Genomic DNA, 17,159 nt, shown 5'->3' with positions numbered 1-17,159 from the left:
CTACTCTTTTACCAAAGAATAGTGGGATTGACCATCACACTATAACACCCCCACGGCTGAAAGGGCGAGGGAATTGAACCCGCGACCCTCAGATTGTGAGTCAAGTACCCTAACCACCTGGCCGTGCCGGACCCTTTTCTTATAGATAATCTCAACAAATCCTACTTTGTGAATTGCTAATGTTGAGATGCCCTGGAAGTTGCCATTTTGCTTGTTTTTAAAATATGCAGTAATTTCCCAATGATCTTGTGTCATTCAAATAAATTGATAATAAAATAATGAAAACATTTCACTATCACTGATAATAGTAACAATGCTTTTATTTACAACATATCATGATTTAGATTAGAAATAATTATGTATCCAGTTTACCAATTTATCTATGCACAGTGTTTGAATACGACAAAAAAAAATTACATTCAATAAACATTTTGAATATAAACGTTGGAGAGATCCCACACTCTTCAAAATTTGCACCATCTTGCCACTGTTAAGGTGGCATCATCAGTGGCATTAACAGTGGCGAAACGTTGTTTTTTAAAATTATGCATTTTTTCTATCCCACTTTAGCTGTTTTTGAATTTTAAAAAAAAGAATATTTTGAAGTTGCTTTAGGTTCTCACTAAACCTAATTAAGCTTATCTAATATTTTCTCACTGAAGAGTGTCTGTAGCTTTCAAATAGATATACTGTAATTTAACATGCAACCACATTCATGGATAAAAAGCAAGGCTAAAGAAACTATAAAAAGACTCCCAACTCTATGGGTTATTCCTAAATCTTCAAAACTTCTCAGAGAATGCTATTGGTCAATGCTTTAGGATCTATGACTGCCAACTTTCCTACAGAACCATAAACAACTGCTCAAACTACTTTATTTGCCATATTATGATACAAAAAAAGTCTAATTCTTGCTCTATCCAGTCACATTTAAATGTTTTATTGCTATTTCCAAAGCTTGGTTTCATTAGTAAGTAATCAAACCACTTGATGTGACATCGTAAAAATTTTGGCAACCAAGGAATGTACAAAAGCTAAGTAGAAATTGATAAAGAAATGCTTGAAAATCAAAACCATTTATGGATATCATGTCCTCAAGAGACGATACCTTCTTAGCAAATTTAAAGCTATTCCTTGGGATGGGGAGAAAAATTCTAAAAAACTCAACAAGTGTGTTGTTTATAGGTAAGACTCCTCAGTGGTGTGAAGAAATGAATATTTGAATATTTTGTCGAATTACATTAAATAAATCTTGTAAAATGACAAACTATCAGTTATATCTCCATTCTTTCCATTCAATAAGATGTATTTAAAACAGACCGTACACTGACACACAGCAAGCTACTGTTGGTCAAGACTAAAACAGCAATCACTCTCTTAAACAGTAGGTTCTGAGTGATATCATAGATGAAGGCCCTAAAGTGGTGTCCATCAGGTCTAGGTGGTAGATGAAGAGGTTGAGCAATTTTTAATCTCTTCTTCAGGTCACACCATCTTCTTTGGTCTACTGTCAGGAGAGCTGTTCCCTATGATGAAAAGTTTGAGCATGATGTTAAGAGCTTTACATAACATTAATTTGTTACACACTTCATTTGATTGAATTACCATCTGCCAGACTGAACACTGTATATTCAATTCCGATTTGCACTGTGTTGATTAGAAAATACATCAAATTCAGTTATCTTTGAAGACATTCTTTATGTGAGTAACCCCAACAAAAGCAGTACAACTCAAATGTTTATCAAAGACAAGGGTTAAAAAAAAAGGAAAATTTATTATATTTTTGAGAAAATCCAGGAAAACAGAACATACTGCCATTAAACAATATTAACTTACATTATTCACTACCTCTACTTAATAACCAATCCTTTTGGGTTTTTTCTGTATATTGATGTTCATTAGTGAGGAACCTACTGAGTTGAATAATCAATTAAATATACAATAAAACCTCGACAGAGTTTCAACAAACTGTGAAAGTTCTGGTAGAAAATTTGGTGGACCGAATAATAAAATTGGTATCATAGAAAATTTTTTGTTTTAATAGGCAATGATAATTATTAGACTGCAGCCTGAGTGCACTTATAACACAGAAGACTTGAAAAGACAAAACAATTCAATTCAGAGGTTAATCGTATTCATATTCTAATTCAATTTCCAACACATCAGCAAGGAGCCCAAGATATCATTCCAGCAGAAAGAAAAACTGCGGGAAATAAAACTTCAACCAACAAGTACAAAATGCTGCTGAAAAGAAGTTTTCTTGAAAGTACATTTTTATCTGTTTGTTGTTTGAAGGAAAAAAATTACAAGCTTCAGAGCTTGAAAAACTAAATGTGACTAACCTGTTAAAAACAGATTAAAAATCTATGTCTATTACACTACATGGTCTAAGCTAACACTTTAAACGTAATAGTTTAAATGCCAAAAGCTGCCAAAGCATTAGGTATCATTAGGCCTAAAATCTATGGTCAAGATCATGTAAACTGCAGATGTTTTTTTTCCCCTCTTAATTTATACATTTTGGATTCAGAATCAGATGTAAAAATAGCATTTCAGATTTGTTTTTTGTCTCAGACAAGTCACTCCTCTGAACTAAAAGGCCTCTTGGACAGTGACTCACGAATGACAAAGAATAGATCTGAATTGCTACTTTTACATATCTCTGATTTTGAAATCTGAACTGGAGAAATTAAGATATGTGAAGAAAGGAAGACTACTTACAGAGTACACGAGTTTTACTACAAAATTTAGGCCTATAAGCTTACACTGTATTAATTATATCTGTTTTTGTATGCTGCATTACATTTGGTGGTTTGTTTGACATTGTTGGTAGCATAATATACTACAACCGATTTAATGCAATTATTTGATAACATTAGGCTAACTTTGTAGCCTAACTAACTTAACAAACTGTTGCTGTATACAAATCTGAAATATCCAAGATACTCCCTGGTGAGATTTCTTACACATGTCATCAGACTTAATATTTCATAGACTGTTTTAAAAACTTCAGCATTTGTAATTAAACAGATATTTATATGTATTGTCAGTATATAATTCAAAAAATTTTAAGCTGTAGAAACATGCTTCAATACAACACATATGGGCATACAAGAAATTAATTTAGTTTTAGATCTTAGTGACTACTTTTTTTATTCTAAAATATGATACTTTTGTGTAAAGGATAACATACCTTATTTTCACTGTAATTAGCAATAACAACACCCACAAACAAAGTCAGCCCGATCATACAACCGAGAAACACGAAGATATGAATATAGATGGCATGGATCTAGAGTTAAAAGAACAAACCATATGTATTAAATTACAACAGTAACAACACTGCTACAAGTGTGAAATGTGAACTTGAATACTTAAACATTTAAAACAGTTGTTCTAATGACAGAAGTTCAGTATTTACTGGTTATCCAGTATTTCAAAATAAAAACAGTCCACTATCCTACTAAAGCACTTAAAATACTAAACTAGTTTTTTTTAATCTTTCAACCTGTATGTTTTCGTTTAACCCTTACACTGCGGCTTGGATGTATATTTCCCAGTGCTCCCATCTTCTCACACTGCAACTGAAGTAAATGTTTCCCATTGTCATTCAGAATTGCTGCTCATGACGTATGGGAATAAAATTAGTTGGAAAGTATTTATTGACATCCCACCTAATGTTGATATGTGGTTTCCCTCAATGTTTTCCACTCGGCGCTTCAGTAACCAACAAGATGCCCAAGTGGAATGTACGACAACTGCGTGCCAACCGTGTGTGCATCATTAGAGCAGCGAGCAGTAACCCTAATTACTATCTAATTGTGGTTGATGCTCTTGTCTCAGATAGCTTAGACGATAATGAAAAATGAGTCAAGTGGTGTTCAAATGGGTGACGATGAAGAGGCAATGAGACAAGAGGATGCTAGCTCTCCATCTAGTGACGATAGTCAAGATCATGAACCTGGACCCAGCAGAGGAAGATGTAACCAGCATCGACAATGGGAAATGTTTGTCCCAGTCACAGTATGAGGAGGTGGGAGCACTGGGAAATATACATCCCAGCCACAGTGAATGGGTTAACAACATTATACTAAGATCCTATTCCGTCAGATTTGTTACATATGTGATATTGACAAACACATCTAATGTTGTAGCCTATTGATAAACTATCCCTAGCTTAGCCTGTAAAATTTTGACTCGTTTAAAATATTACCATTATTAATTAACATATTTTGAAGGATAACAACATAAAGCTGATTTCTCACAGACATATGTACTTATTGCTCAATTTAAATGTAAAATAAGAAAACAAACCCGCTTGACAAAATCTACCACGTAAGTAAAACTTTTGCTGTTATTGTTTTTCTTAAAAGACTCAATAAGCTAATGTATGTGTATAGTGTAAGTAACATTACTTATCATAGTTACTCAACTGTTTTAAATTTTTATGAAACAATTTAAAAGCAACATTTTCAAGCAAATACAACAACGTATAGGCATTTCACTTTTAACCAGGTATAACTTGTACTTATTCCTTATCATTTTTGATCACTTACAATTGTTTTTGTATTAAACATTGTTAGGAATTGATATTCTCAACTTTTTTTTATAAGATTATATTAAAAAAAAAAGAAACTTGTTGCTTTACCCGCAAACAAAACTAATCAAACATCAATAATAACAAAAAGTGGCTTATATATATATATAAATATTCATATGATTCTAGTGTCATCTTTAGAAACAAAACACAGTCAGTACAAAAACGCTCAGGAACACAGTTAAACACAGAGTAAATACAATCATCACATAAAGAAGAAAAAAATCACTGATAACATGCAGTACAATACATGCTTACAAACACCATTATGCTTAGAAAAGAAAAAAACAAGTATATGAATATGTAAATACATTACATAAAATGCATGTATGAAGTTATATATGCACACAGATTCATAAGTTCTTTTACAAATTGCCTTTGACTTTGAATTTAGCTGATCAACATTACCCTTACAAAGATGAATGAAAGACAAAGTCACAGATGGAATAAATAGCAGTAAATGCCATAAAGAAAAACCTTTATTACAAATAAAAACATATTAAAATAGTTTGAGCAGGGTCTGATCAAGAAATAAAAAACAGAAAATGGAAACAGTTACTTTAAAAATTGAACATGACTTAGTACAGTTTTCCTAATGCATTGTCTATCAGTGACCTCGTAAAATATCCACGATGTTTTCATTAAGGATTAGAAGATGGCCCCGTAAAGACTACACCAAGATACACAGCTAACAATGAATTAAATTATGCAATGATCATTCTCAGTTTAAATATATTTAGATCATTCTCTCAACATCCCGGTCATCATATCAACTACCAATGAAACGCTGCAGTAGAGCCGAATTTCAGTATTGTGAAAAAAGTTTAGCCTCACCTAGAACCAAACAGTATGAATAAGTGTTGTACTTCCCTGAACTTTAATTACGCACTTCTTAGTATTGCCATAGAATGTTAGACAATGGTAAGTCTCACCTCGGATAACATTCAACATATAAATTGTGTTTCAACTCTCAAACATTACGCTTTTGCATTACGATATGCTAGTAATAAAAATAAAACACCTCTCTAGCATTAATTACCAAAGTGATTAGCATACACAATTTTCTGGACACTCCAGCTCTTCAATCCATTGATTTTGTACACTTATTACAGATCTGAATTTGTATGTTTTTAAGTGCAAAACTGTCTGCGCTATGTTTACCGTGGCCATCAAACTCTGAAGTTTACTATTATAAGCCATAAAGCTTATCACTGAGCCACTAGGGGGCTAGAAGTCTAAGATACACTGTTACATAGTCTACATATATATTCTATTATCCTTTTTCTCTTACTACTTCTTAACAATTTGTAAAATTGGATTTCTAGTTATATTTTTTCTTATTTCATTATTAAGTTCAACGAAATATATACGTGCTCAGAATGTTAAAAATTGACAATTACGTTCATCCAATAGCCTCTTACTTCTCATTTCTAGATTCACACATACATACAAACATCTTATTCACATTTTTGCATTTCTTATCATTGACAAAAATTTGCAGGCATTTTTTTTCTCCCATCTAATGTTTTTGATTTATTTCACCAAATAAATTTGTTATTTATGATAACAACACTGTTTTTTACAGTACAGTATACATTAGTGTAGTGTACAACTTATTGTATTACATGATTTAAAATCTTATAAAAAGAAATGCCCCTCAGTGGCTCAGCAGTATGTCTGAAGGATTATAATGCTAAAAACTGGGTTTCAATACCTGTGGTAGGCACAGCACAGATAGCCCATTGTGTAGCTTTGCACTTAACAAAAAAATAAAATAAAATGCGATATTCTGAATCACTTTGATTATAAACAGCAGACTATATGTTTATAATATAGCTTAAACCATATAAACATTCATTTTAGAGTATACATACATTTTGGCCAACTGAAATCTGAAAATTAAGACACAACTAAACTTAATTACTCTACATCTTAATGATCTAAATGCAGGTTGATAAGGAAAGCCTTCATTAAACATTCTAATGCCATATTAACTAATTTTATTTTTCTAAACATTTTCTCTCTCTCACAAACATCAAGTTTATGCTATGAGTAATCTTATAACAGCATCTGAAAAAAATGACACTTTTCAACATATCATCACATTCATTAGTAATGAAATACAAGTAAACAATCCAAATAAAAATACAAAAATGATCTATAGGTTTATTTCTGTGTTACATCATTGTATGTCTACATTTTCTCTCTTGCAATATGGCAGGGATAAATATTAAATAAATGACCAGATCTTTTGACAATCACATCAATCTCTGAGTAGTGAATATGTTAAGGGGAAATCTGTATTTTTCTGAATAACTTTGTACTTTCTTTGAGCTGAATAGGCAAATATTAAACAGTTCCATTGTGTTCATTGATGGGTCTACTGTATTTCCCAACAGTACACGTATCACTGCTAACCATGATCACTGGAGAACGTTTAGTAATTATCAAGGACAATTGTATATCTGGATGAACTGGATAAGGCAACCTTAGAACACTTTTGTGCAACTGGATGAGACTGACATATAACCTTGGAGCATTTGAATGAGATTGATCCAGTAACCTTGGAACATTGCTAGGTATCTGGATGAGTTTGATCTGGTAACCTTGGAACATTTCGGTGTTTTTGGATGAGCTTGAAATGGTAATATTCGAACATTTCTAAGTATATGGATGAGATCATATTGTAACCTTGGATGACTTCTGTAGACATGGATAACCTTGACACATTTCTGGGTATCTGGATGAGCTTGATGTGGTAACTTTGACATATTTCTGTACATCTTAGTCAGTTTGATATCACAATCTTGGAACACTTCTGTTCTGTCCATCTGTGTGTCTGGATGAGTTTGATATAATGTTAAAGCACTTCTGTTCATCTTTAACAAACTTGATATGATACTCTTAGAGCATTTCTCTTGTGTCTGGATGTGTTTGATATGATAATCTTGGAGCATTCTATCCATCTGTATCACCCTGATATGTTAAAATTGGAGCATTTCTGTCCATTTGGATTAACTTGATATAATAACCTTGGAGCATTTCTCTTGTGTCTGGGTGTGTTTGATATGGTAACTTTGGAGCATTTCTTTCCATCTGTATCACTCTGGTATGTTAAAATTGGAAAGAAAAGACCACTGTTGATTTCTCTACAGTATGCTCCATGTTACAGCAATCTTTCCTTAGAGAAAGCACATGTGTTACCCTAATTGAATGACCTAGTTTCATAAGTAACTAGAGTGAGGGGAACTTAGTGGCTCCCTTTGACAGACTTTCTATACTAAGAACAAATGTACAGAAATTTTGAATAATTATATATTAATTGAGTGGGTACAAAACATATGGTAAGTTTGCATAACACAATATCAAACTCATCTAAATGGACAAATATAATTGCCAAGTCAGGTGATATCCCAGGAATATAACATTCCTTGTTTAACACACAAATATTTCTTCAGTAAAAGTGATGAAATACACTTGCCACTTAAAACCCTGATCATGTTTACGAGTGTTGAAACTAAACATTGTTTCACTGTGTCTCTGCTTTTTTTTTGAGAATTAGTCAAGGCTAAGATAATTCAGATTTTACCCCAAAAAACATTTTCTGGTGAACTTTTAGGTATTTTGTGGGTCCTATCAGATTAGCCAAAGTTGAATCAGAAAAAACGCAGGTTCAAATTCTCGTCCCATTAAACATGCTCGCCCTTTCAGCCGTAGAGGCATTATAATGTGACGGTGAATCCCACTATTCATTGGTAAACGAGTAGCCCAAGAGTTGTCAGAGGGTGGTGATGATTAGCTGCCTTCCCTTTAGTCTTTCACTGCTAAATTACGGATGGCTAGTGTAGATAGCACTTGTTTAGCTTTGTGCAAAATTCAAAACAAACAAAATATTTGAAGTTGATTAAAATAATCAACAAGTCAGGTAAAATGAGAAATAAATATGAAACAGCATAACGGAATTAATAAAAATTAGAACGAAGCTCCAAATACAATGATGTAATATATCTGGAAATAATCGTTAACTTGAGAATTAAACATCTTAGATCACCAAATAATGGAGCTGTTCTAAAGATCTATACAGATATAATTAAATCTTAAGTCATTATAATGTTTCATTAATTCAAAGTAGTATCTCCTATCCATCAGATTATGCATCATGACACGAGTACTTCTGAATATTCCATTTGTACAGTAGATTCTGTAAAGAAGACCCGTTCTTAAAAAATATCTTTCAAAACCAGGTATTCCAGACGAGAATTAATGTGAGAACACTTCTAAACTCATTACAGAAAATGTGTAGTAACAACAGTACAATCACAAAACATAAAAAACAGGACTGAGATGAATATTGAAGCAAGTGAATATCAAACAGTTAGTACTAATAACAAAATCAGTTCTGCATAGACAATGGACATAACAATAAATGTTAAACCAACTACCATAAAAACAACACACAAAGAGATAATGGGGTGTAAACATGATTTTATAAGCATAGTACAATCCATGGAAAGTAAAATTAGGAAAACTATTTCAAGAATTTTACATATTAGAATAATTAGATTAAACAACACTCAGCAATTTGCAATGCACAACTGAGAAATGCTCATTTCTGAAAAATAAACTCAGGGCAAACAAAGTTAAACCTACATCATGCACTTGACACATTAATGCTTTATAAAGCATAGTTTTTAAGTAGATTGCAGAACAAAGCCATATTTCAGTTTTACACTGTAGCATTTTTATTTTAACACCACATTTTTTAACGCACTTGCATCCCCCACTTTCGTTCTTTTATCTTTTTCTGTATTTTGCATTGGCAAAAAGAAAATATTCAAAAGGTGTGAAAAAAATATTTTCACTGATATTTAAATTTTTTATATCAATGTGACAATTTTCTTTGTCCCTGAACTTTTTATTAACCGTTTCAGGTAAGTTTACATATACTGCATTTAAACGTCTAAGTGTGAAATCAACTAGTTTTAACCATTTTTTTCTTATACCTTATCACAGCTAACAGAAAATCATTTAAGCTGTATTTTGTAATGGCTTGCTTGTGACAGCAAAGAATCAGTTTTAAAATTAAAGCTAAACAAACACTTATACAATAGCATGAAACTAGCATTCATGTTGCAAAACCCAAAAACTAAAAAAGAAGATAAGATAAAAGTTCAGTAATAGATGCAATTCTCTGTGGTCACAAATACTAATGTTTTGGAAAAAATTTATGCCATCTGATTTGGCAAATGTGAGGGCAGAAGAAAACTTACAGGTCCCAGCCTCTTGAGTAAGACATCACGAATGTCCAGCCAGCCCTTGAAGGAAAGAACTTCAAAGAGTGCCAGCATAGCATTGCCTATATTGTCAAAGTTGAACCTGCGAGGGTTGGCCCTACAGAAATAGGAGAGCAGTTAATAGAAACAGAGAAATCAGAAAGTTAGGAAACTGGTAATGAAGAAATATAAACAGTGTTCATTACTCTAGACCGAACTGAAGAGCTTGTTCTTTTTGTCTTTGCACAGTGTCAAAGATGTCAGTAGTACAAAAAACAGATGTTGAAAGTAACTAGAAGATAAAGGGGTTTTCTGCACTGCAACGAGACCACAGTGCTGGGAACATGAATAATTAAGTTTCATGTAAAATGACATTAAGGTACATGTAAGTATACTAAGACACAAAATATGACACCAAATAAAATGCTTTTTTTTAGTTTGTTAATAACAGTTCTTGTTCTTAAAACAAGTAATACTGTTAGATGTGAACACACAAACTAAAGAAACTGAATTATTCTCCGATGCTAAGGTTAGATGAAATAGGTTCAGTTGATGAAGAGAAATGAACACAGTTCACTATGGTAGTCAACACACACACACAATCTATTTTGTTATTACAGACAGTGCTATAACCCCTTCTCTAGATATCAGAGGTCATGTGCATCCCACAGCAACAGGAAATGTCAAACATCTAACTCACTTCTCCTGTCTGTTCTATCAGGATATCACGTACTTCAGCATAGCCTTCTAAGGATAGAACCTCAAATAGTGTGAGCATGGCCGAGCCCAAGTTGTCAAAGTTGAAGTTTCGCGGGTTAGCCCTGGGACAACAAGAAGTATGTTCTATTTACTTGAGAGAAAAATTATATTACCACCAGTGTTCTCCTGTTCCAGTTTTGATCTCCAAAATACATATTTTTATACAATAGTAAATCAAAATGTGCATTATAACATTTTTTATGATGAAAAACATTTGATATCCTCTTGAGTTGTTTTCCCGTAACAATCACAGTAATGCTTTCAGGTACAGCTAACTATTTATACAGAATAATCTGTTTTGCTAAAGAAAGAATCTTTTTGAAGACAATGCTTAACTCAGATGCTGTAACAGGTTTTAAACCCACCAAAGGAGTAAAATAAATCTTTGTATTTTAACTTTGCGTTAGTCTTCACTTTTATATGTACAAACACTGCTTATCACAAGTATTCTGTGGGCTGAGAGAATCAAACGCCTTGTTTGTTGTTTCTTTTTGTGTATAAATAAATCTTAAAGATTTAGTCTAACAGCTGTTCCCTTTCCTATATTAACGTTAAAATTACTTGACGATCATGTGGATTTAATTCAAAGAATTACATAAGATACTGAGAAAATGTAAAATTCATTACAGTATAACTTGTAAATTTATAAGCTTTTATTGATATATGTGGACCTTCATTCTTACCATGCCATGAGGCTAATGGATCCATAAACACTGTTTTAACATCAACAGTTAACAAGACTTTATGGAAACTTTTATCGACCTATGTGGACCTTCATTCTTACCACACCATGTGTCTAATGGAACATTGTTTAAACATCTACAGCTAACAAGACTTTTTGGAAACTTTTATTGATATATGTGGACCTTCATTCTAACCACACCATGAGTCTAATGGATCCATAAACATTGTTTTAACATCAACAGTTAACAAGACTTTATGGAAACTTTTATCGATCTATGTGGCACTCCACTCTAACCACACCATGAGTCTAATGGATCCATAAACACTGTCTTAATACCTACAGCTAACACTACTTTATGGATTAAAATGCTATAGCACTGAGCATAAATAAAACTGCTTCTGTTATCACATTTTCCCTAATTTCCAAATATAATAAGCAAGAAATTCCAGAAATTATTTCTACTCCTTTGGTTGCTAGTGCAAAGCAAACATCTAAACACCAGCCAAGGTGATAAAATCAACTTTCCTTCAGCAATTACTTTAAAAATACTCATAGCTGAACTCAGTTACACAAAAAAAGTATTCAGAGCTAGAAGAAAGCGAATACGTGCATGGGTGTGAGCAGAAAGGCTTGTCAATACTAAAAATTTCCGAATATTCACAAATAAATTCTTTCCTCCGGTTTTACAAACACATGGTAATCATCACTGGTAATAGACTTGTGGAACAAGTCGCTGCCCATCTGTGTTACTGTATTAAAAAAATGATCCAAGTGCAAAACAAAACAAAGTCAAATAAGCTAGCCCTGAAACATTTTCTTTGTCTTGTTGCAAGACATTTCTAAACTGATTCCATTCTGCCCAAAACCATCAGTACAAACTTCCATGTCCAACACGAAAATCACCCACGAACCCATATAAAAAAGATGCACTCAATGGGGATCCAAAGGACTAGTAAATCTCCATTATGATAACATAAGCATTCCCGATTCCTTACTTGGAAGAAAAAATTATAGAACTACAAGATGCTACTAAACTAGGTTTTATGACCTAAATCAGCAGGAAGAACAAAATGTTTTCTCCAAAATCTACAAAATGTAGAAATAAAGTACGAATCAGCATAGTTTCTCTGCATGTGGAACATAACCTGCATAAATGGACTAGCTTTCAAAGTAACGAGGTTGTAAAGAAAAGAACTGAGCTCAGCCAGCTGTTCTCAAATTCCAATTCCACTATTTTTTTTTTTTAATATTTAGAATTTAAGACCTAGACTTAACTTATATCACAGGAAATTTATTGTATATTTTAAAAATTTTGTTTCTAAAATTTTTAATGACTTAGAATACGTGCTTAAAATCCCTAAATACGTAAAATCTTTAATACTCAACACTATTTTGCATAAGTTAAAAACAAAATTTTTTCACTAAAACATGTGAAAATTTTCCTTTCTTTTTTTTAGGGTAGAATTCGTTGTTTCCAGAAATCACTGACATAAAACTCCAGGGATTCCCTTTGTAATTGAAAAAGGATTCGCAAGCAGTGTATATATGCATTTTCTTTTATAAACATATGATTAACATGCCTAGTGATTAAAAGCATTAATTTTCTCACCAAACTCGAGGTACCAGAATAGCAGGATAAGACTCATTTGCTCCGGGTTCCAGTTTCATTTTAGTAATGAACACTTTTCTCATGAACACTCCAACACACTTTTCCTAATACATAAAAAAAAACAAAAGTTTGGTAATTTCAAAACTGCCAAATGAAAAACACAATTTTAAAGCTTTTGCATAGATATAAAACTAAATTCTAAAGTTAAGATTTACCTCTCTTTTTTTTAAGTATATAGGGCTTCCCTAAAATATTTCATCAGCACTTTGTTAAGTCTTCCTTCTATAGGTCTGACATGATACTGCAGTGAGATGCAAAAAACTGACTTAAAAAAACAATATCAATAATTACCAAACAATTATGATAACTGTAATGAAACATTTATTTTCTCAAAAGGGGGCTGAAGGCTGCCTGGAGGGGTCACCTGTTTTAACCACTTGCATCACTCTACTGTAGTGTGTTGTCTGTCAGTCAGCAGACACTAAAATGATGTCACTTAAGTGATGCTTAATGTTGCAATTTCAACTGTCGTGATGTCAGTATAATGTGCCCGTGCCATGAATCAAGAGATGAATTATGCACTCTGTAAGCTACAACACAGCATGATATATGAACTTCAAAAGCAAGAAATAAAAATATTTGTTACTTTTAATTTTATTTATTCTTGAAACAGAACACTTTCAGGGATCCTTCCGAAGCACATCTAGCACACGCACGCACACACACACACACACACACACACACACACATACATACATATATAAATAAATATTGGACTCACCACATCATTGCCCAATTATATTTAATAAACATTTCACCAATTGATAACTGAATTCAGGCACATTCTATAAGTCAGTTTAATATTAGTAAATGTTAATTCTAACATATTCATTAAATCAGTTCAGTAATAATACATCAAACTGAAATTCTAAAATTCAAGCATGTCACTTAAGTCAGATTAATATTAGTGTGTCAAGTTATAATACTATTATACATAAACTGAAAAACAAAACAAAAACCAGTTTTATACTAGAATAAGATGTAACATAACCACCACATTGAAAATGATTTATTAAAAATATGAAATATAATCAAAAATACATATTTTGTAGAATGACTGAAGATTATAATAGACAAATATAGTTATGTATCCTAAACAGCCTCGGGCTCATAAGACATTACAGCTGTTTACATTTAATTTTTTTTTGTTCTTTTATAGTTCTTCGAACTGTGTCTAACTAACCAAACAAAGCCATAAATTACCTTTCAAGAGATTATGATAAACAAAATATCAAGTGACATCAATTCACCACATCACTTACGTATTGCTCAAGACAAAATGTTTTATTTAATTTTTCTTATGTAATCTAACAAGTTTCTAATTTTCACATTTTAGTTACTTCTGAAAGATATGTAAAAACAAACAAAAAATATATAAAAAACAACAAGAAATTTACCAATTATTGAAGCTTATAGGCCTATTTATAATTTAAGAGTATTTTGGTAAGACTAATTTTTTTTTCTACTCATACATTTGTTTGTCTGAAAATAGTTCAAGTAACTTTCAAATATCTTCTTTAGAACACAACAAAATACATTAAACACTAGTTAAGAATGTCCAAAAACTAATGTAATTTAAATGGCTTTCTATCTTCTCTGTAATTGGATTAAGAAATCTCGTTACATCTTGAAGCAACGTTTTCTGTCTGTCATTAAGCTCTCACCGTGAACCGTCTGCTTTTATAACTCCAACAAACCAGACAATGATATGATTTACATAGTGTAGAAATAACTCTTTCTATTGGTTACTTTTATAACTCCAACAAACCAGACAATGATATGATTTACATAATGTAGAAATAACTCTTTCTATTGGTTACAAGCATGTCCAATAGTAATGTCAGAGAGAATTATATATATTTTAGATTCTGATTTGTCATTGGTAAAACAATCTGAAGACAAAAAAACTACATATGAGAAGTCACAGTGCCACCAAGTCACATGATTCTGCACATTGAGAATTTATTTAAATATTTCTTTTTGAAATTCAAACTTAGATAATATAAAACTTTGAAGTATAAACTATGTTTTTATGCCAAGTTTATTGATATACACTGATTATAAAGTTGTTTAATTAAATTTTCAACACAACTCTGAAAAAAGGTCATGAATTTTCATTTGGACTCCCACTGTTCACATACAGGGTTAAAGATTAATTTAACTTCACTTACTCGAGTTTCAATTGTAGGATCATTGCATCGAGCAAGGCGACCACCAAACAGGTGCACTCCATAACAGGCAAATACAAACATCAAGACAATGAGAAGAACAGATACCTGAATATAAAGATTTTTATGTTTACTCCAGCCCTGGTAACCGAAATTTAAACCAAAACATACAAATCCATTGAAAGCAAATGTTTAACTTCTTTTTAATCAAATTCAGTTTGTTTGATGTTTAACAATAGTTAGTTCAGAGTAAAAACAAAACTTGTTGACTTTTTATTTCATTACCATTAAACATTTAAAAAAATGAGGTAATAATATTTTTTTATCAAATTTATAAGCCATTGTGTCCTCAGTGATGAGTTAGATGTAAAAACCGTTAAAAAGTTTTATTCTGTGCCCATGAGTCTAAATACGAAAGCAAAAGATAACCAAATAACACAGAATGATTTACTTACATAGTTCAATAGAAATGTTTATAAGAAATACACCGAGAGAAAACACCACTTAGTACTTAAGTTTATTAGCAAATAGTATTGTTGGATCAATCACATTTTTCAACTAATATAAATTCAACTATAAAACAGGGACACATTACAACCTAGTTACTCTTACACTGAAACACAGAGAAGACGGGCCAGGCTACAGATAATGTAATAGAAACACAAGTTTCCTGATACAGAAGTTAACCAAAGGTATCATTATTTGTGACTGGGTGAAACAAAAGAAATAAGAAATATAAACTCTAAGATTCCAAGCGAATAATCTGTATCCTTATAGTGACATATGATGAAATGTTAAATTTAAATTATCATGGAAAGTTCTGAGAATGAATAAATTCTAAGAATCATAAATCAGATTCTACTCTGCTAAAGAAACTAAACTGATAGTTCTAAGCAGTGACAAAAATATGTAAAAAGATTCACTTTCGTATTTGAAATTGTTTCAATTCTTTTATTTTGTTGGAAATGATTTTTTAAAACACACATTTTTAATAATATTTAAAAACTAATTCCATTATTTTTTGGAAAAAACAACAACCAAAAACTGTTTATACATGCTTACAAATAAAATTTATTTTGCAAAAACGAGTTAAACTTGCCAGTAAAATCTCCTTAAAACCTCTTAGGAGTTCATAGACCACCTTACGCATGTGAGGCACCAGACTAAAGATCCTTAATGGACGTACACAACGCAAAATCATCAAAAGCTGAGGTCCAGATTGAGGAGGAACTTTTTCAGGCATCCAACACAGAAAAACCAAGCTCACCTACAGGGCGGGTTGGAAAAAAAAAAACTGTCTAATAAAAATGTTTAAAATGCTAGAGTTTTAAACGAATTAACCTTCAAAATTTGTCTGGAATACACACTAGAAATTTAGTTGGTGTTATGTTTGTAATGATTTAGGTTTCTTTGTTTGTTGTATCTTTAACAAATCTGCACTAACCATCTCTAATTTCCAAGTGATAGTCTAGCAGGAAAGCAGTTAGTCAGCACCATCCAACATCAAGCAACTCTTATCAGACCGAATAATGAGATTCGATTGTCACCGTTTTAATGCATCGACAGTCATGAAGCACAGTTATTATTTTTGGTTGTAATGTGATGCTAGCTGCTCAGCCTTGCTCAGCCCATTTCAGGTGACGGGTAATCATTACCGTATTTTTCGGTGTATAAGACACACTTTTTACCCCAAAATTTGATGTCAAAATCTGCTTGAGTCCTATACATTGAAGGTATGAATAATATATATCTATATATACAATATACACAAGCCATGTGTAAATATATTTAAATAGGCATGCATAGTTTAGTTCAATTGAATGTGTTATTTATAACAATAGTAGTTTTTTTTTTAAAAAACATAATTATTTATAATGCTCCCTAAATAATAAAAAAATAAATTACAGTAGAAAGCAATAGTAAGATTTTAGTTAGGTTTTAGAAGTACTAAACTAAATAACTAAGTTAAACCTTTTTTAGTATTTACTAGTTATTTACTTATTTGTTA

At 31.9% G+C, this 17,159-nt stretch overlaps 1 protein-coding gene across 1 annotated transcript in view; it reads right to left on the bottom strand.

Annotated features, from left to right (window-relative positions):
- The window catches only part of LOC106470871 (sodium leak channel non-selective protein-like), a 66,288-nt gene that overhangs the window by 19,834 nt on the left and 29,295 nt on the right, over positions 1–17,159 (bottom strand). Inside the window, exons 18-23 of the mRNA XM_022399514.1 lie at positions 16,251–16,418; positions 15,155–15,259; positions 12,924–13,027; positions 9,868–9,988; positions 3,194–3,292; positions 1,326–1,526 (exon numbers count right to left, since the gene is read on the bottom strand). Of these exons, the coding sequence (XP_022255222.1) occupies positions 1,326–1,526; positions 3,194–3,292; positions 9,868–9,988; positions 12,924–13,027; positions 15,155–15,259; positions 16,251–16,418 (798 nt within the window). The remainder of the gene's footprint in view (positions 1–1,325; positions 1,527–3,193; positions 3,293–9,867; positions 9,989–12,923; positions 13,028–15,154; positions 15,260–16,250; positions 16,419–17,159) is intronic.

Source organism: Limulus polyphemus, unplaced genomic scaffold (assembly GCF_000517525.1).
Source record: "Limulus polyphemus unplaced genomic scaffold, Limulus_polyphemus-2.1.2 Scaffold4261, whole genome shotgun sequence".
NCBI classification, from domain to species: Eukaryota; Metazoa; Arthropoda; class Merostomata; order Xiphosura; family Limulidae; genus Limulus; species Limulus polyphemus.
The sequence above is the reverse complement of the archived record's forward strand: the minus strand, read 5'-3'. Positions and strand labels throughout refer to the sequence as shown.